A 27,452-nucleotide genomic window follows, 5' to 3' on the forward strand; every position below is an offset into this window, starting at 1 on the left:
AATCTGGAAACTATTAATAATTATCGTTATAATAGCAAAGCATTTGTCCAACAAAAATATACAATTAACAAATTCGTATGTTTTCTCTCTTTTTGTCTCTAAAATAATCCGAGAAAACGTACATGTTATTCAGACATTTCGTATATTCAGGTCGGTTTAACATAAATAATCGATAAAATATAAAGAAAACTAGGTTTTACAGCATGCAGAAATGTTATAGTTTGGACAATTTCCAAGTAATATAATGAATATTGGACAATTTTGCTTGATTTTTTTATTTCAAACGTGAAACGATTGTGACAATTGATCATTCGAAAATCAAATTGGTAATCTTTGAACAGATTGGGTTCTCAATAAGAATGTGTTACTGATTGATCCCGATAATGTGCGCGTTTCCGAAAACCCCTTCGTCCTTTATTTCCAATCGGCAGTACGATCGCGTTCTCCAAGCAACGTCGCATTGTGGCCTCCTAGAAAGGCAAGTCCTGGCTTCAGGTGAGCAAACAGGTGCATTCGACCAGGGGATCAGATTGCACGAGAGATCGGCTAGCGTTACCAACCGGTTTCATGTTCAGGGAACTCAGGTGGACGATGGCCGTCCATATCCGATCGTCTCCATGAGCGATTTACACAAGTACTCGTTACAGAAGAAAAATATGCCTCACTCGTGTGTGAACCAATTCGATTTTTGGTTTGGATTAAAGTTCAATGTTTGTATATTATATTAATGTATTGTTTATTACATAAATTATATATCTTAATTTACATAATAATTAATTTTTTAATGTAAAATTAACTTATTAACTTGCTTATGGCACTTATTATAAATTTACTTATCAATTTTTTATAAATTTCATCATATTTAATAATAAAGTTATAAATAATTGCGGAAAACTGTTGGAAATGATTATACAATCCTCCTCATCATCTGATACCCTGGTAGGGAGTATCTGGTTGCGCACCTGAATCTTAAATTTATCTGCGCATAAAGACTATGAGCCCTCTTTACGATCTTTACCGCTCTGGTAAAAGGAGATTCGTTTTATTTTAACACTTCTTAAATCTATGGCTTCTTTTTCTAAGCGCACGAGATCAAAATCTTAGCGATGATGAAACGTACATTGGATTGCTCTGTCGGTTTTAATTCTCTCATATAGTCATAAATCGTTATGTCCAGATAATACTTTTTTATCAAGATATTGTAAAGCAAATGTTAAACTTACGACATTAGATTTCAAGATTTCTAGGACATACTTATACATATAATTACACATTGCGCACTTCAAAAATAGTTAGAGTTCTATAATAACATTTATGTTCATTTAATGAATTCAACAGAATAAAGATGTTATCTATCTAAATTTGTTTTGCTGTTTTGCTGAGGATTATCAATTAGCGTCTTAGACTATCTATCATCATTGCTTTAACCTTTTGATGGCATTTCTTTAATCGCATTTGGATTCTATATTTATAAGTCAAGTATTCGAGAAGGAAAGTGCATTTTTCGTCAAGTTTTAAATTCTAGAACTTGCTCAACGACCTCCTCTAGCCGAACAGACCTGCTCACGGATGAGTTTTATGGGAATTCCTAAAGACTTTATGGCTATCCTTTTGAAAAATGATCAAATTAATTCTACGCGAGATACCATACATTCTCCACAAAGATATCAAGAATTCTTTGGGATATTTCTAAATTCATAATATGATTAAAAAAGCCACATTTTTTTACTAGCTAATCCGACTTTTAAATAAATTATTCGTTAACCTAGGTCAGAATTTATATGACATGTTAAGAAATTCATTGTTAATAAATTAATGTCAAGCTCACTGTGTATATACATTATCTATTTACGCAAATTAATTCCATATATTATAGAAAAATGTTATTTATGAATTATTAATAATAATTTATTATTTATTTATTTATTATTAATAATAATAATATTCTCCATAATGTATTTAGAATATGTATCAGAATATGAATTAGATGTCTACGTAATAAGAATATGAAAAAAATTATCGAATGTTGGTATTCGAGTATGTGTTTCGTTCTAGTATTTCCTCTTTTCCTCTTCCTCTTTTCTGTTCTCTTGCGTGTAATATATAATAACTCGTTATATAATATATTAATATAATAAAAAACTTCCAATCGCGTATCGAATAATACAATATCTTCAAGCGAACAATCGATAGAATTCGAGCAAATCGAACATTTCCCCAGGTCAGGAGAACAGCACGAGTATAAGCGCGATAGGTCAGCTTAGTTCTAAGGTGAATGCACTGAGGAATATGTCGCTGTATTGCTCGTCTTCGTATAACTGATAACGTGAATAGTGTGGTAGTGAGAACATGTAGTAGGACAACATATGCGTCAACGATTCATCGTCTGTCATTCGAAATGTATCTATGATTAAGCGAAAAAGGTTTCATCGAGTAAATATTTTACACTTCGCGTCATGTTAAATTTCATCGATTCTATACATTAGAATAATTAAATCCACATAACTCCATTTTAAATTCCTAATTTAAAAATATTTCAAAATATGTTACATGACATGTAAAGAATTTTTAATTCGTCCATTTAGATCTTAGATAAATCGCTAAAGAAATATTTCAATTTCGTGTTGCGTATTAAGTTAAATATTGCAATTTCTTTCATGTATTGTAGAGACATAATTAACTTTATTTAGCTCTATATTCTCAAATCCTTGATGACTGATAAACATGTCAAATAAAATAATTAATATTCAAATGTAAAATAACATAACACTCGTTACTTAGACAAAGTTATTTCTTTAGTACATGATTGACCGCGTGAATTAACATATTCAAATTCAAATCTATGAAACGATAATGTAGCTGTCACTACTATTTTCGATCCTGACATGACATTATCAGTTATCTAATTTAAATTAATTCAAGGATTCGTGTAAAATAGTTTAGCAAGATGTCCTAGAACTTTCAATCTTAATCTGAAATCAATATTAAAATATCTAATTTATCACAGAATTCGAAACAGAATTCTGTTTATAATTTTATAAACTATGTAATTGAAAAAACATTAAGAAAATTGAAATATAATAATAATAATAATAATAATAATAATAATAATACAGGCATATTTAATAATAATAATACATATGTACACATATATCAAAATTGGACATGATTCATAAATAAAATTTTCTTGCAAATTTTGCTACAGATTTGGATCTATGTAGAAAATAATCTTCTATTCCATCTTATTTGTTTCGTTTAAAGTAAAACATAAGAAGCGAGCAATTGTCGCCGGATATGTTTTATTGTTCACTTGTTACGATTGGCTTATTTCTACAGAATATGCTTTAGCTACGAGACATAAACCACGAGACATAAACCGATTAAACGAAGAGGAACGAAGAAAATAATGGCAAAGAAAGAGATGCGAGAGACGCAGGTGAAGGTGGGGATACACGGTAAATTGTGACCTTCCACCTTCGGACAGGTGTAACATCCTGCTGTCTCTGCTACCCTGCTCGCCCACGCTCGTGGAATTCACCTGAAAAGGAAATCTCCCTCAATGGCGAGTTGCCATGCGTTTCACCTGTTTGCAACGCGCGCGAGACGAGTCGTTATCGGCGTCTCACCGTTGTCGACAACGACAATGTCAGCGCAATCGCGTAGCTTGTACGTCACGTTGCCGCGGTCTTCCTTCAGTCGCTACAGCCGCTTGTCTGTTTTCCTGATACTCGTTAGTCGTCGAAATCATTCAAACCATTTTGCGCGATGTAGTATCGATATACAGATAATTTTCTACCTCCGCGCCAGTTACCAATCAGATAGTATGTGGCATAGAAGGTAAAATTGTAATAATTACGAATGTGTTAATATAAATTTTAGGTATAGAATAACGCTGTGACATAATTATATAATTGAATTCATATTTCTTCTTATCCATATTAAAGTATGTAAATAAAATCCAGTATTTTATAAATTCTTGTTTTTAAGTATTAACTTCTTGGTTTTAAGTATTAACTGTTATTTTATTATTACGAAGTTTCAAAAAATGTTATATTATGTTATAACTAAAAAAATTAAAATTAATGAAACAATTAATGAAATATAAATTTATTAAAATAAACATTTTATACATATTTGTATAGAGACAAAATAAGAAAATTTAAAAAATTGTAATTTATACTTCTATAAATTTAATGACACATTATCATAAGTTTATTTTATTATTTTAAATAATTATGCAAATTATAATTTTTAAATAATAATATCTTATTTAAAAACTTTTGCTGTAACATATCATTATAATTTAAAATTTTTAATAAAACTAATGTAAATAATTACTGTGAATAATTATTATTTAACGACCAATGAGTTTTGTCAAAATACTGATATTTTGTTATTTTGGTTCATATGATTTCTGATTTAATTTTTGCAATTTTTATAAATTACGTTATGTAATTTATTTAATTTATTAGATTGATTTAAATATAATTTTATTTTTTCGAGAAGCTTTTTATAATAAATAATTTATAATATAAAATATTAATAATAATTTATAATATAATTTATAATATAAAATATTTTATAAAAAAGCTATATAAAGCATATAATATGTTTTTAATGTAATAATAGCAATTTAATTAAATTATAATGTAGCATCTATTTTATATATATATATAATAAGTTAGTAAATCAAAGCTCTTAAATATTGAAATTGTAACATTATGTGCATATTCTTTAATAATGTATCTAAGTCAATTAAGTCCCCACAGTTATATGATTTGGAATTATCGAAATTCCCAGATAACTCTCAATATTTTTATATACCAATATTCTGTATTTAAACATTATTTCCTACAATATTCCGTTCAAAGGTAAACGACGATTCCTTCGGCAAATATTTCTCAAGGCGGTCGCTAACTTCGCGCACTGCAAAATCAATTGACGCTTATTACGAAGCTTACTCAAACGTAAGATACTTGTTCCCATCGGTGTTTGCGAATCTTAATTAAAACTTCCTCTATGTCAGAACCTCGACGGAATGTAGAGATTGAACAGAGACAAGAAATAGAGAGGGGAAGGAGAACAATCGGTTTGATCTTTGAATAATAACGTTAGAAGAGACAGAAACCTAGTAGATAGACTGGAGATACCTTAGAAGGTGGGAGGTGTGGGCGTTGAGTCAGGTAAAATACTGCACCTCTGAGTCCCAGGCAAGCAGGCGATCGAGGAATCGGTTTGAAGGTAGGCGCAGGTTATACCGATACGATGTCTGAGTCGTTGCCTGAATCACCGTAAGGGAATGTGAGACCGTTTCCGGTATCCCTCATTAGTCCCGAGTAATTAGACGTTGTATCGCGTAATAATTTTCGTTTCTGCCAAGAGAACTGTATAGTTGTACCTTAGTTATCGTTGCGCGAAATATTGGATTTTTGCTTCGCAAACGTTTATGTAAGAATATTGTGTTTCAGAAAACATACTTTTTTCATATAAATTTCTTTATATTTAAATATTACAAAACGAGAAACTCATATCCTTCTTTCGAAAGATTTGTTGTCGTATTTTAATGTTAAATTAATTTTTTAAATAATTATAATATAATTGCCACATGTTGATTAAGATTATGTGATGGCGTGATTGTATTTAGCAGCTTATTTAGCAATAAAATAAGCATTAAATAGTATTTTACTAATATTGTGTATAATTTTATGAAAAGAAAAATTTTTCTAAAATATGCAAGAATTCAAAATTATTCAAAAAATGCTTTTGTGTTTTTTTTATCTTGAAACAAGAATGGACGTTCGTGGAATATTCTTTGGCGCAATTTCAAAAGAATTTCTCAGATCTTTATGTATTATTTGATATTTTGAAATATATATTCTTTCGTATCTTTGGAAGCCTCTGCGTCTTGATGCCTGCGACTTGATTTTCATTCTCGCGACACGACAGCATGCAGTTACGCGCATGCAGGTGCAAGACGCACGGTATGTTATCTATGATCGACGTGCGCAGAGTCGCTGGTTATTGGTATCGATGTACCAGGAGGCCAGCAAATGCTTGCAGGTATACTCGCGTGCCTCTCACTTGCTCGATGCGTCCCGTTTTCGCGTTGTCGCGAAGACGACTGCTCGAGGAAGCTATCGATCCTTGTAACAACTACATGTAAAAAGATCTGTTCATTGCAATCGCATCGAATAAATTTCCAATAAACATGATAAAGCAACATATATACGTTCTAAGGATATTTTTATCGTTATCAGTAAAAATCTTATATAATAAATAACATTTAACTACTGTCATCATCACTTTTAATTATGTACATCTTGTGCAATAATATGATCATGTCATGTTTAATATTTATCATCATTATTATTAGTGCACGCAAATGATGCTATTTGACTTTTGAACGGACAGATAATATGTAAAACGTAGACAGCATACATCGATAATTGTGAAATCTCCTACTAATTCTAGCACAAAAGTTTACGCATTAAATCAACTATCAAAACGAGCTGCTATACCAGTTTTATCGGTCATATATATAATTTAATGTATCAAGTAAAGAAGAATCCTTAATAAGAAGAATCCTTTATTTAAAATAAGCTAATTGATGTTACTTTTATTTAAAATAAGCTAATTAATAATGTTACTTTTTATTGATCTATAATTAATAAATAAATGCGAAATATTTGCTCTTCCAAGGCCTTCAAGCTTAAAAATAAACAAACAAAAGTGATATTACAAAACAAGTGACATTTCATTTTGTATATATTTGTATATATTTAATAAGGAAAAGAGAATTTGCAACTTATTTTTAGAAAATGTTTTCTAAAAATAAGTTGTAAATTTTCTGATTAAATCTTCATGTTTTAAAAGATATGTAGATTTTATAAATTTTTTGCATTGTATTAAATCTTTCTCTTTCGTTATATTCCTCGACAGTTAAAATCTTATTGTAAAAGAAAGTTTATATTAAATATATATTAAATAATTAATTAGAATATTAACGCATATTTAATAAGTTATTTTTATTCAAAACATTTTAAGTACTCCTTTGTGATTATTTTATAGACGCGACCAAGTTTTAATAAAACATATATTTAATATTTATTTTTAATTTAAATAAAAATCTATTTTTTAAATCTAAATTAATCTTTTCATTAATATTATTATATGAAATAGATAATTAACAAAAGTGATGTAGAAGATAATTTTCAAACCCAACTTGTATTTGCGTTGTATTTCAAAGTTACGAACGGATTTTTTTATACGTTTCAGTGAAACCAAAGCAATGTTCCCTTCAGCAATTCAAGGAAACTCGACGATACAGTAAAATAAGATCCTGTTGAGTAACTTTGAAACTTTAGTACGCTAAGCGAATACCTGTACCTTTAAGAATGCTCGAATAGAACTTTATGGATTCGAAGAATTTTAAGATAAAAAAAAAACTTTATAACGTAATTGTTACATTTCATTGAGTAAATTAATATTTATAGTTATTTGCATTTTACATAATTCAAAAACTAATGAAATTTATGATCCGTTCACTGTTTATTTAAAATTTTCGATATAACGCGATAGGTAAGCACGCATGCACTCAGTGTGAAATAGAAATATTTTTTAAAATATATACGTTATGTATATTTTAAATGAATTTTTATGGTTTTATGGTTTCTGAAACTATATTTTGATGAAAAATAATATTTTTTTGTTTATATTCAATTTTCTCTCTTATTTTTTAATAGTGCAATGTTACAGTTTTCGTAAATATTCATAAATATCTGAAATTAGAAAATTCTTTTTCTTGAAGTGTGATGTACTTATATAATTATAAAAGGCAAACTTTCTTCTTAATTAAACCTTCAACTTCATCATTAATTACATTCCTATTTATTAATGTTGTACCATATCTGAATATGAATATCCTGAAATTTTTAAAAAAGAATCTACGATTACATATTATTTGCATATATTTTTTTAAACATATAATATTATGCATTTTTTTTATTAATATGTATAAATATTTTTAAGTAAGAATATTGCAAAAATGCGAATCAAATTCTATTGCATAATAATGAAAAATGAAAATGATATATGTAGTAAACATTAGGTAACGCTTTTATCTTTAAAGGAGGGAGATAAATTATAAAATTAATATATATAAAAATTATTTTATATAAAAATTATCAATTCTAAAGAGCTGATTAAAGAATTAAAGAAGTCCGAAAGATGGCATTAGCAATCTCGAGCAATCGGACTTCCACCCACTCGTAGACACTATAAAGCTGCCCCTGGAGAAATCCAGGCTCAGGTGAGCTCCCGGGACAGGTGTATCGATCAGGTGGTTAATTAAACGCCGTATATCTCCCTCTTCGTGCAAGTCCTTCGATCCCGGGTTCTGCGGTCCTGCTATTCCTGAAAACATCAGTATGCTTGTAGTTCTCAGAGCAAACTGAAACCGTCGCCAAGCAAAGTAGAGAATCGGTATTTCCGCCAATCAACAGGTGGCTTTTCATCGTGCACTTGTAGATAGGGGGAGGACAGGAGGAGAGTCTGTAACGAAGGATCCTTCCGATTGTGAGCTCCTGAAAATTAAACCCCAACCTTCCACTCGATGCGACGCCGATCGATTATCGCGAGACCGGGCGCCGCTCCTCGAGTTAATTTTACATCGTGAGAGTATTCGATCGCTTTCGAAATTGCGAGCAATAATTGAAATGCGAGGTTCGTGCGTGATGCTGCAAAGTTATCGGTTGGAGAGAGTGCCATGGGGCCGTGCTAGGAGAATCTCACTTATCGAATTCGCCGATAACGACTACCCGATTGTTAGAAACGACATGATTTTCTTGTTATCACAGTTAAGAGATAGTTGCAATCTATGATGGATAATATTAATCTTACTATTACTACCATGACGATTTAACAGATCGTTAAAATCTAATCAATTGCCATTACCCTATTTTTAGTACATAAATCTCTTTTTAATCATGCTATTAAAAAAATTATTTTAAATTTTCTAAAATTTTTAGATTTTTAAATATAAAAAAAAAATAATTTTAATAAAAATTTAAAAAATGCGATAAAATGGACATGATAAATATAGAATAATCTTATGCTAGCTTCTTTTCAAAATAAAGATATGATTTATAAAGTAGCGAGAATTTTTTGATATATCCCGTTACAAATATTTTTACATTACAAACATTTTATGATGTAATTTTATATCAAATAGGGAGACTTTTCGTTTTACACAAAGATTTGTGGTGAGATCAGTTAATTGTTTCTTGGTTTGCTTCCTACTGAGAACTACTGCATGTCTGACGTAAAGTTAATTGTCTCCATGTGTACGTGTCGTGCGAAAGCACGACATGCTCCTCTCTCCTCGTTTCTGCTGTGGATGCCTTGCGACAAACTCATTAATTCACTTGTCGAAGTCATCATTTATTTACGATTATAGTGTTTCTCGCTCGCTTTGGCGAATTGTTGGCAATCGTGCAATTCTTAAATTAAGTTAAATGTGACGTTGAACGTACACTTTTCTACACAATTAATTTCTAAACGGCATTATTTCTTATTTTCCATCAATCTGCAGTCCTTTCTGTTACAATTACTTAGTTTATTATTTCTTCAATAAAATGCAAGAACATTAAGCTTCCTTAGTCGCATTATTATTATTAACTGCATGCAAATTGCCATTTAACTTTGTTAATATGTCGGGAAATAGTTTCCATCAAGTAGGGCAGAAAGACGGACTAAATAGTTAAACTGCATTCAGCGCGCTATCAGACGCTCGAGGGAAGGTGTATTTTAATTGGATTAAAGTTGGATTTTCGCTCGCCATTCTGACGTAAACGATACCTTTGGGGCATTGTGCGCTGAATCTACTTTTAGGCGCAAGATACTCTTAAACCGCTACGATAACCCGTGGGCAAAGAGAAGGAAGAGAGGGGCTAAAGGCGTATACTTTGAGCTAGATCAAAGGAAAACGTGAACTCTTGGAAACGGCTCCCATGGGACCAAAGAGCAGCGCCTGTAAATGCATTTTCCGCTTTCTCGGTTATTCTGGATTATTACACGCGTCTCGGTGAACTCGTGCGAGAGAAATGCGCACGTCGACACGCGTTGGGACACTGTCGTGATGCGCGAAAAATTACAGCGTCTCTATTGCAACTCGCCTGTCTGCATTACGTTTAATATTTTTCGGCTATGCTGAATTATTAGATATCTTTTGTAAAAACACAATTTTTATGAAATCTTAATATGTTTGATTAACAAAATTATCAGATATTGTTAAATAATTATACATTATTACATTAAGTATATTTAATTCCTGAGACTAAAATAAGAAAATTATTGCAACTATAAAATTTTACAGAACTCATGATCATTTCCGAGATTGTAGTGATGAGTTTACGCGTTTATTGTGTCTTTTCTAGTGGAATTACTTGTTTGTTTTATATATCTTCGAAATCACTCCCCAAACTCGTATCGGCATGTACCTGAAAGCAATATAGTGGTAGAATGATGTAATAGAAAAAGGGCAGATCCTGAGATGGGGTGCGGTACAAAAAAAGTAAGGTAATGGCGAATCCTTCGATGTATCTGACTAGGTGCACCATTTTATCACTCGTGTACTTCTCTACACTGCGACCGGCTATATAATACGTTTTCCATTTCTACCGGAAATAAACTGGAACTACATTGGGTGTGCCTTGAGATAGTCCATCGCGACCGCGACAAAAGGAAACAGAAGACGAAATACTTGTCGTATTTCTTTATTGCTTGTTTCGATCTTATACACCTTCGGAGTAGGTAGTAAAAATGTCTCTTGTGAACTCCTTGGACTTATTTTGATATAATAAATAGGAAACAATTAAATAATACTACATTTTTTAATATTTTACACATAATATTATTGCATAATTATAATTTAATGGAAAAAATATTTTCTATTAAATTAAATCTTTCTATAAAAAGCAATACAATAATTGTGCAATAATATTACATATAAAATATCAAATTAAGTCGTTTTTCATTAATATTATAAATCTAATTTATATCACTAAAATGTTATTAATTTTATAAAAATATTATTTTTATTCACTATAAATGTACATCGGCTTTTACTTTAAAACTTTTATATTTCTTTTTCCTTTTAAAATTAAAATACTTAATATGACTCACTAATGACTACCAATGCAAACATTATGACACTAATATGACATATCTAACATCTCAATGATCACATTCATTCATTCTTCGTTTCTTATTATTCCAACCGTCATCTATTTTCCTTTTGACCTTATTTTTCCATTCTCTTTTCCATTACCTTACTTTATTGGTCTTAAATACATGTTGACGCGTGGGCAGATAGAAGAATTTCGAAAGGCATCTGGTACAAATAAGGAATATCGTCTGGAAAGACGTGGTCTGAAGGACGAGCATATACGCGAGGCATGGAATCGATGCAGAAGAGCTTGCTTGAAAATGGTTACGGCACTCTTTTACTCGGCGCTTCGCATTTTCTATTTCCTTCTTTCGCCCTCTTCTTTCCTAGCGGAGAAAATCTTTTCCCTTCGCGCGAGTAAATAGGGAGAGGAGACGCGGCCACAGATATCCGCGTGTATCGCTGCTAAAGCTTTTTCCCAGGAACATCGCGAAGAGAACAACACCGGTTTACGGTCCCGATATCGGCCGGGCGTAAGACGGCTTTGTGTCGCTCGTGGATCGATTCCGCCGTCATTTGTGCTACGATGGATTATTCGCTTCCGTTCCCTCCCTATTTCTTAGACTTATTTCTACTAGCTACCGCGTAAAGTCGAGATCGAAGGTTCATTACGATTTGATCTCTATCCGAAATCCCGAGATCTGAACGATTCGATCCAATTTTTCGCAATGACCTTTGGTCAGTGGTAAGAAAGATATGCGTTGAGATAACATTTGTGGTTGAAAAGAATTAAAAATAAAACTCACAACTTACGAAAAGCGTTTATAACAAAGAAATAATGTAATTTCGAGATGTATTTAATCTTATTAAATATATTCAATACATTACGCTGATTGTTAATGAAGATTACATATCTGTATGTGTGTATTAAAAAAAATTTATTAAATTAAATGCTTTTCGATATATTGCTCTTATATACATTAATTGTATCATTATAATTGATATATTTTAAGAGCCAATAAATGAGATTATCAAATATAATAGAATCTGTGTAAACTAATTAGGAAATGTCCTGAACTAGTATATTTTCGTGCTGAGAGAGTTAATCTTAATGTTTCATCGCATATCGATTCCTTGTGAGTCCCTTCTCTTTGCCTTCATCTAGCGTCCTGTATACGATTTTCCGTTAGAAAGTAAAGAATAGCGATGCTATCATGCATAAACAGTTTCCCATTCATCGCCATCTTGTAAGCTCTCGAATTCGCGCGATTATCGGCGCAAAAATGTAGCGCACTATTTTCGCCTTTTTCTCTCTCATTCCGGATCCAACAGTCGTTTATATTTATACCTTGTATTTAACACTGCTTCCACCGAGCAATAACGACAAAGCAGACGGGCGATAGCAAAGCTTAAGAAGGACGTTATGGCAGCGGTGAGATAATAACGAGAACCGCTGTACAATATGGCGTAGCAAGTGCACGAATGTACGAAGGGTGCTACAATACTAAGAGAGGAAAAGCAAGAACTTTCTATGAGAGAAACTGAACTTTCATCTTTCTCCGGTTTTATTCCCATCTTTCTCCTCTCTCTCTTCTCTCCATCCGTTCTCACCTTCCTTAATTCTTGCCTCTCCACAGGGATAAGGCGAAACGGAGCTTGCTGAGACGGTCATTAATAACTTTTAATATCGTTCGCAGCCCAGAGGAAAGTCATTCCCGGATATTTGTTCTACTACAATATCACTGGGTTAGCTAGTGCCGCAATTTATTATGATTATTGCCTTCGCCATGTTGTTAATAATACTCTGACCCTACGATTGACGAGGAAATTGTTTACTGTGAGCTTTATTTTGCGGAACGATGATATTTTATTATATTTTGCTGTTGTGCAACTTAAAAAATTGAAAAATGTTAACAAAATAAATAAACAAGTAAGTAATTTTATTAAAGTAATAAAAATAAAATAAATCTTGTTTACTGCTAATATTTATATATGTATGCTAAGGCAGATAAAATTATTTTCATAAAAATCACTAAATTTTCATAATTTCATTTTATTTGTCTGTTAATTTTATTTCTTGTGAACATATTATACTATTCGTAAATTTTATTTCTGATCTTTCTGATTATTCTGCTGTTTTATATATATTGCTATTTATTAAGATTGAGATAATGTCATATAAATTAACAAAAGTAAATTAAACTTCACGAGATTCTCGTTTTTATCTCAGCTTTGATCTATGAATAACTATAATACATTAAAATAATAAATTGATATTATTATAATAATTCTATATACACACATAATCTGTATTTTATAATATTATAAAAATTTTGATTTAAAATATTAATATACATTTTTATTAAAATTGAATTTTAAATTAGAATGTCTTTATTTCACATTCTATTACAATTATATAATATATTATATTATGTATATTTAAACATAATACAATAACATTTTTACTAATTGAATGAAGGATATACATAAATGTGTATATGTGTGTATGTCATTATTTCTGACTCTTCAAAAAAATGCATTTCTCTGCAATAAATGGAGAGCTAGTTTAATCTCTAAAGAGCTACTTAGTGAAAGAAGTTTGTTCGATCGGAGGGTTTTCTTGTGAAAGCACCAGTTGGCCTACCACCTCAGTGACGAAGAGCCCTAATTATTACTCGGCCGGACACGGTAAGGTCGCTTGCGGAAATTCGTCTCACAAATCTTTCTACTTTCGTCGACTCTATTCGCAACGCTTCACTTCCCTTTCCTTTTGTCGTTTACTTTCATTCAAGATTTAAAGACTCAAGCACGCCTCGTCTTTTATTCTCTCTCTGAAGATTCTTACTGTTCACGTATAATTAAATTTAATATCTTTAATTAATATTTACGCATAATTAAGTTTACTATTTTTAATTAATATATCTAATATTTTAAACATTTTATGTAATTTTAATTGATTTTACTTTTATATTATAAATAAAACATTAAACTTGAACATATATAATACTGCTTAATGTCTATAAAAAATAATTGTTGTTAGTACCTTTCTTTTATTATTGTAGATATTCTCTTTTGTTTATGAAGAAATCATTGTTATGTTGAATATTTGTGTATGTATGCATCATATATATTACATTTTCATTGTATGAATATATATATGTGTGTGTGTGTGCGTGTGTGTGTGTGTGTGTGTGTGTGTGTGTGTGTGTGTGTGTGTGTGTGTGTGTGTGTGTGTATACAAAATAAATATGTGCGTTTGCAGTAGTAATAACTAAACTTACTGAAATTATACCGCTTTCAACTCTTAGTAAGTTCTAAAAGCGTATTTAGATACTTAGACGAAACATTAATTACAACACGTGAAGTTACTTATGCTTTTAATTTGAATATACTGCTCAAATAGCCATACAATTTTCAGTTTGTGATAATATTGAACTCTACTTCTAAATTAAATAAATAAAATAAAAAGTAACAAAAACCACCATTAGCGTTAAATACGAATATATATACGAATACATTTCTAAACAGAATATCATCATCAGAATATCATCATTTTATCCCGAAGAAAATAACTAAAATGATTCACATGTATGTATCTTATTGATGAATGACGAAAGAATTGATTTGGGGATCAGTGCATACAAGAATTCAGAAACTCAAAGATCCGACGACCCGAAAATATCTTCTATTTACCTCCGAACGGGTTCTAAATTTAGTCCCGGCGACGGCACTAAAGTCGGCCCTTTCCGCGATGAAAAGGAATAGGGAATATTTTCGACCCGACTAACCATGAAACGAGATACGTAGAGAAGTTGACCCCGGCAGGTATATATAGTGATCGATGAAGGTTCGGAAGATCTTCGAAGGCAGGGGCTGCTACTTCGCGCGCGAGTATCATTTCGTCGTCGGGCGCGTGTGAACATATATGTATGAGCGTACGCGAGGTCACGTGTATTCGTGTACTCTTGGTTGAGATGATCCTGGGGTCGAGAGGAGGACCTGCACTCCCGAGTACTAGACGATGTTTTCTTTTCGAGGGAGAATAGGAACTTTTACGCTGCTTGCGTCTGGGGATTTCTCCGAAAAGGGCAGCTTCTTCGATAGATAAGCCTTTGGAAGGGATATGTGCCCGTCACTTCTTGGGGAAGGAGATGTCTATCCTTCGGATATACTCCAGCTCGCTCGTTCACGAAATATATGTGAGTGGATGAAACGCGAGAAAGGACGTTTTCCAAAAATGCCGATAACAATACGTGTATCTTTAATCTTGTATTTTTTGTCGAGGATACGTACCGATGTTGAATAAAGAAATTCTGTACTCTATCTGTACTCTAATAACGTATGTCCGATTGGGATACCTTCTTATTAATTATATTTATGTACATTAATTGCAATATACATAGTATTGCCTACCAATTTAAATTTTAATTTCAATTATACATTGCTAGAATGTTGCATTATTTAATTTATTTTCATAATTTTTATTATGAGATTTATCATCTAAATAATTAATTGATAATCCGTTTATTTGGCAATATATAAAATATATAAAATTTACATAATATAATCGATATGTAATCGATATATAATATATATAATCGAATATAAATAAAAAATTAACAAAGTAAATTTCTAGATTAAATTTTAAGTTATTAAAATTTGTTATTTTAAAATATCAAATTTTATTAATATAATATAAATAATATTTCTTTAATTTTTAATTATATATGAAAAAATAGTATTATATTAGTAGTATTATATACATTTTTTAAAGAATTTAATAAAATATATTCTGATAAATATTTATTCTACTTGATAAAATAGCCAGTTAAAATATGAAAATAAATTTTTAACAAATCTAATGTGCTCCTTAATACTGTATTTTTTATGATCTTTGTAATTTACTAGGTGATTCCAATCATCAGGAAATGATTAACGTTCTCGTACTTGACGGTATTACATCGCAAAATAAGACAAGAACGTTCAGCGTGCATTCCTTTAGAAACAGCGATAAAATGTGCACGCAGAAGCAGGCTGGTATCGTCGTGACAATGAAATCCCGTTAATTTCACAGATAAAGCAATCGTCGTTGTCAGCGTAGTCGTTGTCGTCATTTCATGCGGAAGGAACTTTTCTGTGCTCGATTCGCAAATAATATTCGCGGAAACTGACATAGAAATCCGAATACGTGCTGCGCGGAAACGCTTGTCGAACAAAATATCTCCACACATAGTCGAAATCCTCAAAGAAATATTTTATAACATCTCCGTGCACGCCTGCCGGAAACCCGGAAATATTCAGCAGTGCTCCACTACCGCGAATCCTACACTCCGTGTCTTTTTCTCTCGGTTTTCGATTATCCGCACGATTGCCACAAAGGATCGTCTCCGGTCTCGACGCTTGCGAAGCATTATTCCTTTAGCGATTACGAGGTAGATCGATGATCCAGTACAGTTGTAGAAATGTGCGAATACAACCATCGATCTTCTCCTCGAACTAGAGCAAGCAAATGCATTTATTCTAGTGGCAAAATTAAAATTGCATGAAGAGAGCTGCACAATAACTATCTTTTAGAAAAGTTGCGAAAAATTGTTTGTAATTGTATTGTCGTATTAAAAGTAGCGGAACAATCGGACAAATCAATTTTGTTTTGTGTATTTCAAAAACTTTAAATCGTATAAAAACACTCAACCAAACAGCCAACATAAATTTAAAACTTTTATAAATTAAAATGCTTGTCCTTTTGTGGGCGGCAACTTTACCACAAGTACAATAATGGATTGGGAGAAATGCAACGAGAAAGCGATAAGTTTTCGTAAGGAAACGACTCCTTCCGAGCAAGCAAAAGCGACCAAAATTTATTGTGAATAAACCTGCTTTATATACATATATATAAAGCTGCTATATACATACATATTAATCCTAAATGTTTATGCTAACTTAACCAAAATTTAAGGGAAACATTTCTACCATGATGGAACTCATTTTAATAATTCAGTATTAATTACGTACGTTATATATTAAATCAAATGAGTTAAGAGATTTTAATTTCATGTGCAATTTAATTTCGTTATATTTATTTTACGTTATTATTACGTTCTGTCATAATGACCTGATTTAAAAATAAATCATACTGCGATAACATTGCAGTTATGTAGAAACTGCAGAGTACAGTACGCAACGTCACTGAATTCTTAATTAAATTCATTCAGAATATCACTTCTTATTTCAGGTCGAGATGGGAACGTGCTGGTTCGCAGTATGGGTGCTTTTCATTTGTTTCATTGGCGATGTGCGGCCGCAATACAGGGATAAGAATATAAGTGAGTATCCACATTGAAATTATTGCAACCTAATTATCTCTCTGCGAACACTATAATAAACGCTGAATATCTAAGATATTTTTTATATTAAAGTAAATAATATTTTTTTATATAGAAGATTTTTTTTTATATATTCTGTAATTTTTTCCGGTCACAAAAAATCTTTTGCAGAATATTTGCAGAAAAGATATTTAGTGATCCAATTAATCGTTAAATTGCAAATCGTTAATTTGCGTTATAAACACAGAAGTATATTGATCATGTGCTATAGACTAGCAATTCGTCTTACTTCAACCTTAATGAACTGTTTTAATCGTGAAAGCAAATCCCGATCCACGATTGTCTAGCTGCACAATGATAGATTATCTTTCACGTTCCGAGAAATGACGTTACTGTAGGGACTAAGTGCTCGATAAATTACCTTTGCTCGGGCTCTAACGTGTCCATCCGTTTTACGTAACTATCATCGGGATAGCCGTGCTCAAACGTTTCACTCGTCGTCGCGATAAATTAAGCGATTAATCGCAGAGAAGAGCGATGAGCGCGCGAGCAATTATGTGGCTTGGTAAACGCATATCGTCCGAAAATAACACATCCCGTTTAAATCGGCATTGGACAAATTGGTGGATATTAAATTTGTGAAATCCGCGTATGCATCGTAATTACCTTTAGTCTCGATTCAACAACTTGTCAACGAGCAATAAGTGTCGCTTCATGATTCAGTTGCGTTCTGCAGCCGTTAGTGCTAAAGTTAAAATAACGCTCATTGCAAGGCTAATTACTTGCAAGATAATTTTACCGTATTTTAAATTAATTACTAACTATAGTATAATGTTTTAAAAGTGATTCCTCCTTTATTGTGTAGACTTATATTATTTAAAATATTTTATTTTACACACATATCAAATTCAATATATGTGTAGTAAAAGAAAGCAATCTAAACGCTAGAAAATTATTTATAGATCAACATTAAATACACGAAAAGATACATCAATATAATCAATTTTTACATTACAGATATATTATTCTTACAATAGTTCTTTTCTTTTAAAATAAATGTAATGAAAAATATATGATGAAGTTACGAAGTGACGAAGTTAACAATTATATTGTTTGATAAAAAATAATCAAAATTTTATAACAACCAAAAAATAAAAAGTTATACATATGTCATACATAGTTATACATATGTTGCAATATAAGAGAGTTAAATTTTAATAAAGTCATTAAAATGTATAAAAATCCTGCATTATAGATCATCATTATTATATAATTTTTTGTAATATTTTTTTTATAAGCATTGCATTTATAAAAATTATATTATATCGCTACATTAGTCATAGTGCAAGATTATTTTTATTAATTTAACGAAAACTAAACTAAAAATTAAACTATAACTATACGTAATCAGTGGAACATAATTAGTTTATCTCTTGAATCATTTTTTTATAATTAATTGTATTTTATTTTTTTTAAATTCTTACAACTAAAAAATTATTAATTTTTTTATAATCATTTGTCTAATTATTTTTAATATTTTTATTAATTCTGTTTCCCCTTGTATTTTCGCAGAATGATTAAAAATTAATAAAGACGGATGCATTTTTGCTAAAAATCTCGATTGTGTTTTACGTTATCTAACCTTATCTTCGGACTAAAAAAAATTTATCGTTTATTGCAACAGAGCAAGAGCGGAAAAACTAAATCTACATCTTTACTTCGTCTCTCCTTCGAAAATCTTCAATTTGTCCCGGAGCGATTTCACGAAATTGCGAAAGATGCAGAGTCTTAATGTTTTCTTCTTCCACACAGTTTTCTACAGGATTAAATTCTTGGAACCGACACAAAGTTAATTAGACTTACGTGTTGCCCCTCACTGATAAGGATTACAACATTCTCTTTTCCCTTGTCTCTCTCTTTCTCTTTGTTTCTTTGCGGTTTTATATTTATAACCAAGATATCGCAAAAGGTAAGTCTTCAAGATTTTATTATAATTTTTATAAACTTTTGCAATATATGCTATTAATAATAATTCTCATTGCGGCAAGCATCATTAAATATCCATTCATAAAGAAACCGTATAAGACTTTAATTATTAATGCTTTTCTGCAATGTCGATTGTTTTTTCATTTTATTTACTTCGTATTACGAATATAACTGTCAATTATCAATATTAGTACTTGTATGAGATTTTAATAATAAAGTTATATAATATATAATATAAATATTTTATATAAAAATATATAATTATTAAACAAAAATGACGCGAGCGAAACATACGTTTGTGTTAATTTATTCAAAGAAAAGATGAAAATCATAACAAATGTCTGCGAAATATAATCAAGAAAATGTTCTAATCTACTATTGTCATTATTTTAAAAAACTTAAAAAATTTAAAAAATTAAAAGTTTTTAGGAGATAATTATTAATATATAATTAGAAAAGTAATGAAAAAATTTATACATGTGTGCATGTGTGTGTGCGCGCGCGCGCGCGCGCGCGCGTGTGTGTGTGTGTGTGTGTGTGTGTGTGTGTGTAAAGAAAACAAAATATAAATTTCCATGAAAAATTGCACTTTTATAATTTTTTATTTTATTATTTATTAATTAGTATTTTGATCTATCTTAATTTTTACAGTTTCTTCTTAATAGTATTAATTTTAATTTTGTATTACAAAGCAAACATTTAATATATACATACTAAATGTAATCATTCACGAATACGTGAGAGAAAATCGCTTATATCCGAAATGAGACACGATCGATTTTCATATATGTTCGCCTTCCATCTGTAAGCTGCAAAGTTCATCTCCGAAATAGGCTATTATGGAAGCCAGAATACCATGTCTCGCAGATAGTTTCTGCAGTTTCTACATAAAATTTTTGCAGCTCGAGTGACCGCGAAACAGATACGGCACATACACAGACATTCTATCCGCTCGATAAACTCAAAGGCAACAAAATCGAGAAGCTTTGGAATTCGAGTGAGAGCCAACGAATGATGGCTTGAGAGATTGAGAAAGCAGATTGGGAACCGAGAAAACAGCCGCGATATTAGGAACTTTAGGAACTTTATCGTAATTATTTCTGCCAAATAGAGAGAGAATGGTTAAGAGATCAAATTAAATAAAAATATCGCGCATAAGATATTTTGGGACGAATATTATCGTCATAAAAAATTCTTCGAAAATTCTTTCTCTCTCATTCTTTATTTAGAATTACTCGTGGATATTCTTTTGTTCATTTATTGAATTATAGAAATTTTTTATAGAATACCGATTTATTTTCAATTAATTATTAAAAATAAAATATTCTTATCAAATTTAAAATGTGTGATTTATTTTGCAGATTTCTAAAATGTAAAATTCTTTTTAGATTAGAAATAATTTAAAAATTTATTGATATATAATATAAAATAAATTGATTTATATAATCTTTAATGATAATTTTAGTAAACATATAATATTATTTTATTACAAAATTAAATTATAAAAAATAATTCTAAAATATATTTATTATTAAATTTCAATTCAATTTACTAGAAATTCCATTAATGAAATTATAATGAAATTAATCAAATTAATCAAATTATATTGAATTAATCAAATTATATTGAAATAACTTTCACAAAATAGACCGAAACTTATTAAAACTGTACAAGAAAAATTGTAAAAAAAACATCAATGAATTGAATATATACAATGATTGCAGATCGAAATATTGCAGCTAAAAAGCTTTCTTCGCGAAGAGAGTTTCGAAGCTTGTTAGACTCATCTAGATGCACATAATAGGCAATCAGTGTTGGGCAGATGTAATTAAAGCGGAATCGAAATCAGGGTTTTCTCTTAGCGGAACGAGAGTAGAACGTTGTCGTTGGAAAATTGGTATCTAATTGATTCCGTCAGGAAATTGAAAATCCTATTTTAATTGAAACCAATGACACTTAATGAAAATCGGAATTTTCATTTTACTAATACGCGACCATATTACCAGACTATAACCAGACTTTCAACCTGTTAATAAGCCTCATAATAATAATGTAAAAGTTCATAATCATCAATAAAATTTCATAATCATAATCGGTATAATCCATGACATCCTCGCTATGATTTATGTGCGCACTCGAGTAAACGAATCGATTGTCAACATCTGTATACGACCAAGCTTCGTTTACAGCATTCAATAGATAATTAAACCAACGTATTTAACGTGAGCAACGTCGAACAATACTCGCGTGTCTGTTCTCTTCCCAAATTCGTTTAGCAAACGAATCGCGAGCGCAATGATTGCTGGTGCATTGCGCGTACTGATCACGATTTCATCGAACCGTTTTCCACTCGTCGATTAAGCGTTTTGTTTAAACGAAGGTCGTATCATCTGGAAAATCGCCATTTTAATTGGTCACCTTGTATGTGCGATAACAATAAAATAAAATAAAATCATTGCGTTTGATTTTATGTGATTTATACATGCGGAAATATAACAAATTGTAATTAAATACACACAATATAACAAATTTTTAACTATGAAAGCTATGAAAATAATTAATTAGAAAATAATTAAATTAGTAACTGTAAATCGCTAATTAAGCTTCTAAATAAACACATCAGATTCTTTTCTTTGTGCTTATATGTGACATGTGTATATCAGAGAATTTCAGATTTAATTATTACAAGTGGAAAGCAGGTTATTATTATTATATTTGGGAAGAGTTGAATTATAAAAATTGCTACCGCCCCGTTATTGATTGAAAGTATTACGTCCGCGTGTAATCGTGATACAAAATGAGCTGGGCTTAGTATACAGCATTCGGCTTTAGATAAGATTTCAGAGCGAATCGGATTTGTGCTCGGGCGTTTATGTACGCCGACATTGCAATCCACGATCGAACCGTTCAAATCTATTTCGAGGTATGATTTACGTTACCACGTACCGCGTACACGCGCGCCGTCCGTCCTCCCTTTAACGCCGCGTTGCTCTCCCTTTATCCTTGTTCCCATTTGAACGAAAAAAGGACCATTGTCCGCCCAATGCAGCGACTGCTGTATTGTATGCGAATATCGTAGCCACGATACCTCGATGATTTTGCGCTTCATGCCTTTGTCGCTGAACTCTGCTGTATTCGTTCCTCATTGTCTGTCGACCAGTTAGATTGTCACTCGCATTTTCAAAGATCCCAGACATTGTATTCTAATGGGAAGTCACGATTGCTAAAATTGTGATTAAAAGGAAGGAAAGACACTCTTTTTAATTACCCGATGCGACAAAGATTTTTTTACGCAATACTTTAGAGGAAATTTCTTTTGATAAGAAAATATATAAATTATTAAACATATTCATGCCAATTAAAAAATCATGGTGCAATGTTTAAACACTGGAAATGGCATAAAACATTTTCAAAAACAGTTATGTTAAACAAATATATATATATATATATATATATATATATATATATATATATACTTTTATTGAAATATTTATTGAAATATTCATAATAAATGTTCATGGTTGAAATTAATAAAGTTCTATAATAAAGTTCTATAATAATATTTTTCTTATAATTTCATAATATAATAATAATGTACTGATGAAGACAAATGAAAGGCGAACCGAACCAAGTGAAATCTATTATTCTCGTGATATAATATTGAAATTGCATGTTATTCTGATAATTAACAATTTCCAGCAGTAACTTGGAAATCACAATTGTGCAAACCTTCGTATCGACGGTGGTTGAGAGAAATTTATTTGAACACGTATCAATAAGGACTTTTAAATAAAACTTTTGCATACGTATACTTTTTCCCTGTATTGCCAATTCGCAATACGGAAGGAGGTCACCAGGATCGGTTCACGGAAAAGTTTAACCTACGAAATATCCGGAAGGAGAACGAATCAATCGCAAACCGGAACTTCAGATAATTACGTCGGTAGGATTGAGGGAAAGTTCGTTGATTTTCCTGAAACGATCGGACGAACGTGTTCACTCTCGTAATCTCCGATGCAATTTCTATAATTCTGTATTATATACTTTTATTCGCAATATGAATGTTATAATAATTGATATAGAATTAATATAAAATATAACAAGTTAATTTTTAAATTAACAAGAGACTTTATTTCATAATATTATTAGACGCATTAATACAATATGAATATCTATGTGAAAATATAAAAATACAATATGAAACAATTTATATTTATAGTAATTTGTCATAAAAATATCTTTTAATATGAAAATATTATCAAATGCTATTTGATGGATTGTGAGGAACAAAAAAGTAAAACTTTTCTTCTTTTCTTTGCTTTCTAAAGATCTATATAGCATAGTGTCTACTAGTGTTCCAGCTGCATTATTTGAGTTAACGCTGGCATGCATTAAACAACAGCATGTATTTTTTCACAGAAATTCTTGTCAACACATCGGTGCATTAACGAAAAATTATTGCCGCACAAGTTACATCCGCTATAATAGAGCACCGATGTGATATGGTACATAAAAAGAAAAAGCAAATATAAATATAAAAAAAAAGGACTGAATTTACGATCGGCCCACTGATTTATATTTATATCAAGCCGGATATAATACACAATTTTTCAGACCGATCTCTATTCTTTTCAGATGGTTAACGAGTATTCGTTTTACGTTTCTTTCCCTCCCCTTTTATTATTTAATATCTGATATTTGCATATTGTTTATTATTAAATGTCTTGTATTGAGAAAAATGAGAACATTCAGTTGAATCACTTTGAAGTGATTTTTATTAAAAATTTCTTTTATAATTTTCATATCTTGATATATAATTGTTCGATTAGTTTAATGTAGAAACAAAATTGAAATACGATACATGTTTTTGCAATCTTATTCTGTTCAATTACACATTTTCATAATACAACATGGTATAATTTTTACTGTCACTGAGATACCGTATTTTTAATAAATTCTATATAATATGTGCTCTATTCCGTTCAGAAGCAATAACTAACATGTTTTATAAGATTCTCATATCTTTTACGCGGCAAATAAAATGTGAATTGAAATGAAATTAATATATTTCTGCGCTACTAATAAACATACTACACACATACATACATAGCATATTTTCTTTCTTGTATTACCGTGTGCAATTAATTAAAAAGTTTTCAACAAACTACATGTTAGCTTTATAACATTGCTGATATGATACATAAAAATATATTTTATAAAACAATCATAAAAATTTATAGAATATTTCAATATTATCAATATTGAAATAAAACATTTTTGAAAAAATAATAAAAATGTTTTAATGAATGTTTCACACTGTAGTGTAATAGTTTTTAAATTGGAACCGAGTGATATTAACAAGCAGTTCTTTAAAATGTTTCGCAACAGTGATAGTTTCATCATGTGTGGTAATATATTTCGCGTATAATATAACGCTACATTACATGTAACGTGGATTACAGGAACTTACATAGTCCCGGAAGACGCTTCGTATTTTAAGTAGTTTGAAGCCACGAAGTTACCGCGAGGCTCATCTCATCGCGAAGCTTTCAAGCAAAATTACAATTAAATACGCAACCTTCTATAAATGTTTAACATTATTTTCATCATTCATCGTTTTTTTATTATGCCGAATTGACAAATTTTAACATTAATTAATTTAAAAGTAATTGAGTTTTTAATAATAAAGAAATATTTATTATATTTCTACTTCCGTTAATTATACTGTTTTATGTTATTTTAAAATAATTTATATAATAAATTAAACAATTAATTATTGACTCATCCTTCTTTATGTTTTTCATGTTTTAACTTAATTAAACTATGTTTTAATTTTATTAAATATAAGGTAATGAATTACTGTTGATAAATTATCATAAAACAAATAAATTTTAATTTAACATTGTATTTTTGCAATTACGCATTATTATTTAGTAATAATAATTTTATGAATAACAAATACAAATTCAATACAAATTATTAATTAATTTTTTAAGAATAGAAGTTACATTATTTTTTTTTTTACCAGGTTATTTTATTTATTATTTGATACTACAAGCTATAAATAATAATAAATAATTACATTTATGTGTGTGAAGTTGATGATGGAGCTTCCGGCGACGCGAGCTTTATCTCGTGAAAGTTTCAGAGGATCTCCACAAGGTGCTATAACTTTCTATACAATTTCAGAGCCATTAGAACAACGTCTCACATCTCACGAGTGCACACGCATCGCATATAGTTCAGCCGCAGTTCAAACATTTACATTACGAACACTATCGTAATTCGCCGCAAGGTTTGCAGACTTTAAGAATGGCGACCGATGGTTGCCGCCATTCTCCTTCTATATAATGTCGCGTTACTTCCTCGAAGAATGAAAATTGAATTTTTATTGAAAAATAAACATTTCATATGCCAGGAACGCACCAACGTCTCGCATGAATAAATCACTTGTCGGATCCGTGATCGCCATTAATGTTTCATGGGGATTTTATGGATGCGAATATTTCTGAAATCATCAAACACGTCGTCGAATGTGATGCATGTTTTATTTGATCTCGTACATTTATACGTGATATTTCACCATCAAGAGATTTATTTAACGATACTAAAAATATTTCGAATTACAAGCTTATGGGTTAAAAACACGTTACTTGTTGGAATTATATTTCGTTTTCAAACTGACAACGATTGCGACAATTACAAAAATTTGTCTCGCTCTTACCATTTATACTAAAAATAAAAGTTTAAACAAACATAACATAAGTTTAAAAGAAAAATGATTTTTAATGCATAAATTCAGAAATTTTTTTAAATATATAATTTGATAAAATTTAAATAAGAGGAGAGAAAGATACTATATTAAATGAATTATTAGTTGTTAGGTTGCCTAATCTTTATTTATCTTTGTAAAATTATCAAATTATTTAAATTTATATTTTTCTTTGTGTCAATAGTAGTTTTATACTTTAATAATAACTTTATTAGAAAATAATTAGAAATATCACAAGACAGTATATATATTCTATCTTCGTTCTAATTGCATAATACAGTGAATAAAGTTTAGTTTCCTAGTTGGCGGTGCGAAAATCGAATTAATAAAGTTTCGAAGGTAGAGTTCGTATATTGTCATGCGTATAACTCGGTCTTTAAAATTGAGCACTTTACAACGTACGAAATGGATTTTACACGACTCGTCGAGCTCATTAAACTTGAGCGAAACTCGACATAAATATGAGAAGAGCCGCGCTATGTCATTCCACAACATTTCAAAATCCTGAAACGGCTGGTCGTTAAACGAAAACGGCTTCCATTGCGCATACACTTTATACATGCACATAAGTTTACAGATGCAGAAGTAGTCCTGCCAATACTGATATAACCCGTACTGAAATTTTTTTTTCTTTATGTCGCGTTTTATGTGTGAAGATAGGATCCAAATGTACGTAGCATAAAAAGCATTGCTGGTACACCGTTGATAGGTGCCAAACTAATATTGCCAAACTAATATTTCATAATTGTTTGGCAGAAGGTGGTATACATATTAATTAACTCTGAGTATCATAAATTTTTATTCGTTGCGAGAGTACTGTAACGCTTCTTTTATTCGTTTTCTGTATCCCATTTGTTTTTTGTTTTATCGCTTTTTTGCAGGAAAGCATTTGCAATATAGTGTTAATCAAAAATAAGATTTCTAAGGACTTTTACCTAAATTATTACAGAAGAATCAATGTTTTTCAAATATAATTTTAAAAAATGTATAAAGTAAATATTTAAATAACACAAATTCGTTTTTTTCCAAAATATATAAATGTCATATTGTGCAGTTAATTAGTACTCAAGATAATTTTAAAAGTATTTAAAAAATGTACTTTGTGTCGGTCGCAAAGAATTAATATCTATACTTTATATCTATACTTTATATCTATACTTAATATTGTTGCTTCTCAAGCTTATTAAAAATAAATACAAGGCAAGAA

At 30.4% G+C, this 27,452-nt stretch overlaps 1 protein-coding gene across 3 annotated transcripts in view; it reads left to right on the forward strand.

Annotated features, from left to right (window-relative positions):
- LOC105429016 (salivary C-type lectin 2) overlaps positions 1–27,452 on the forward strand; it is a 97,295-nt gene that overhangs the window by 11,765 nt on the left and 58,078 nt on the right. For all 3 annotated transcript variants that reach the window (XM_011641661.3, XM_011641662.3, XM_089082425.1), the window contains exon 3: positions 17,397–17,487. In XM_011641661.3, the coding sequence (XP_011639963.1) occupies positions 17,403–17,487 (85 nt within the window). In that variant the 5' untranslated portion in view covers positions 17,397–17,402. The remainder of the gene's footprint in view (positions 1–17,396; positions 17,488–27,452) is intronic.

This window comes from Pogonomyrmex barbatus, unplaced genomic scaffold, assembly GCF_055798465.1.
Source record: "Pogonomyrmex barbatus isolate J1 unplaced genomic scaffold, ASM5579846v1 scaffold6, whole genome shotgun sequence".
Taxonomy (NCBI): Eukaryota; Metazoa; Arthropoda; class Insecta; order Hymenoptera; family Formicidae; genus Pogonomyrmex; species Pogonomyrmex barbatus.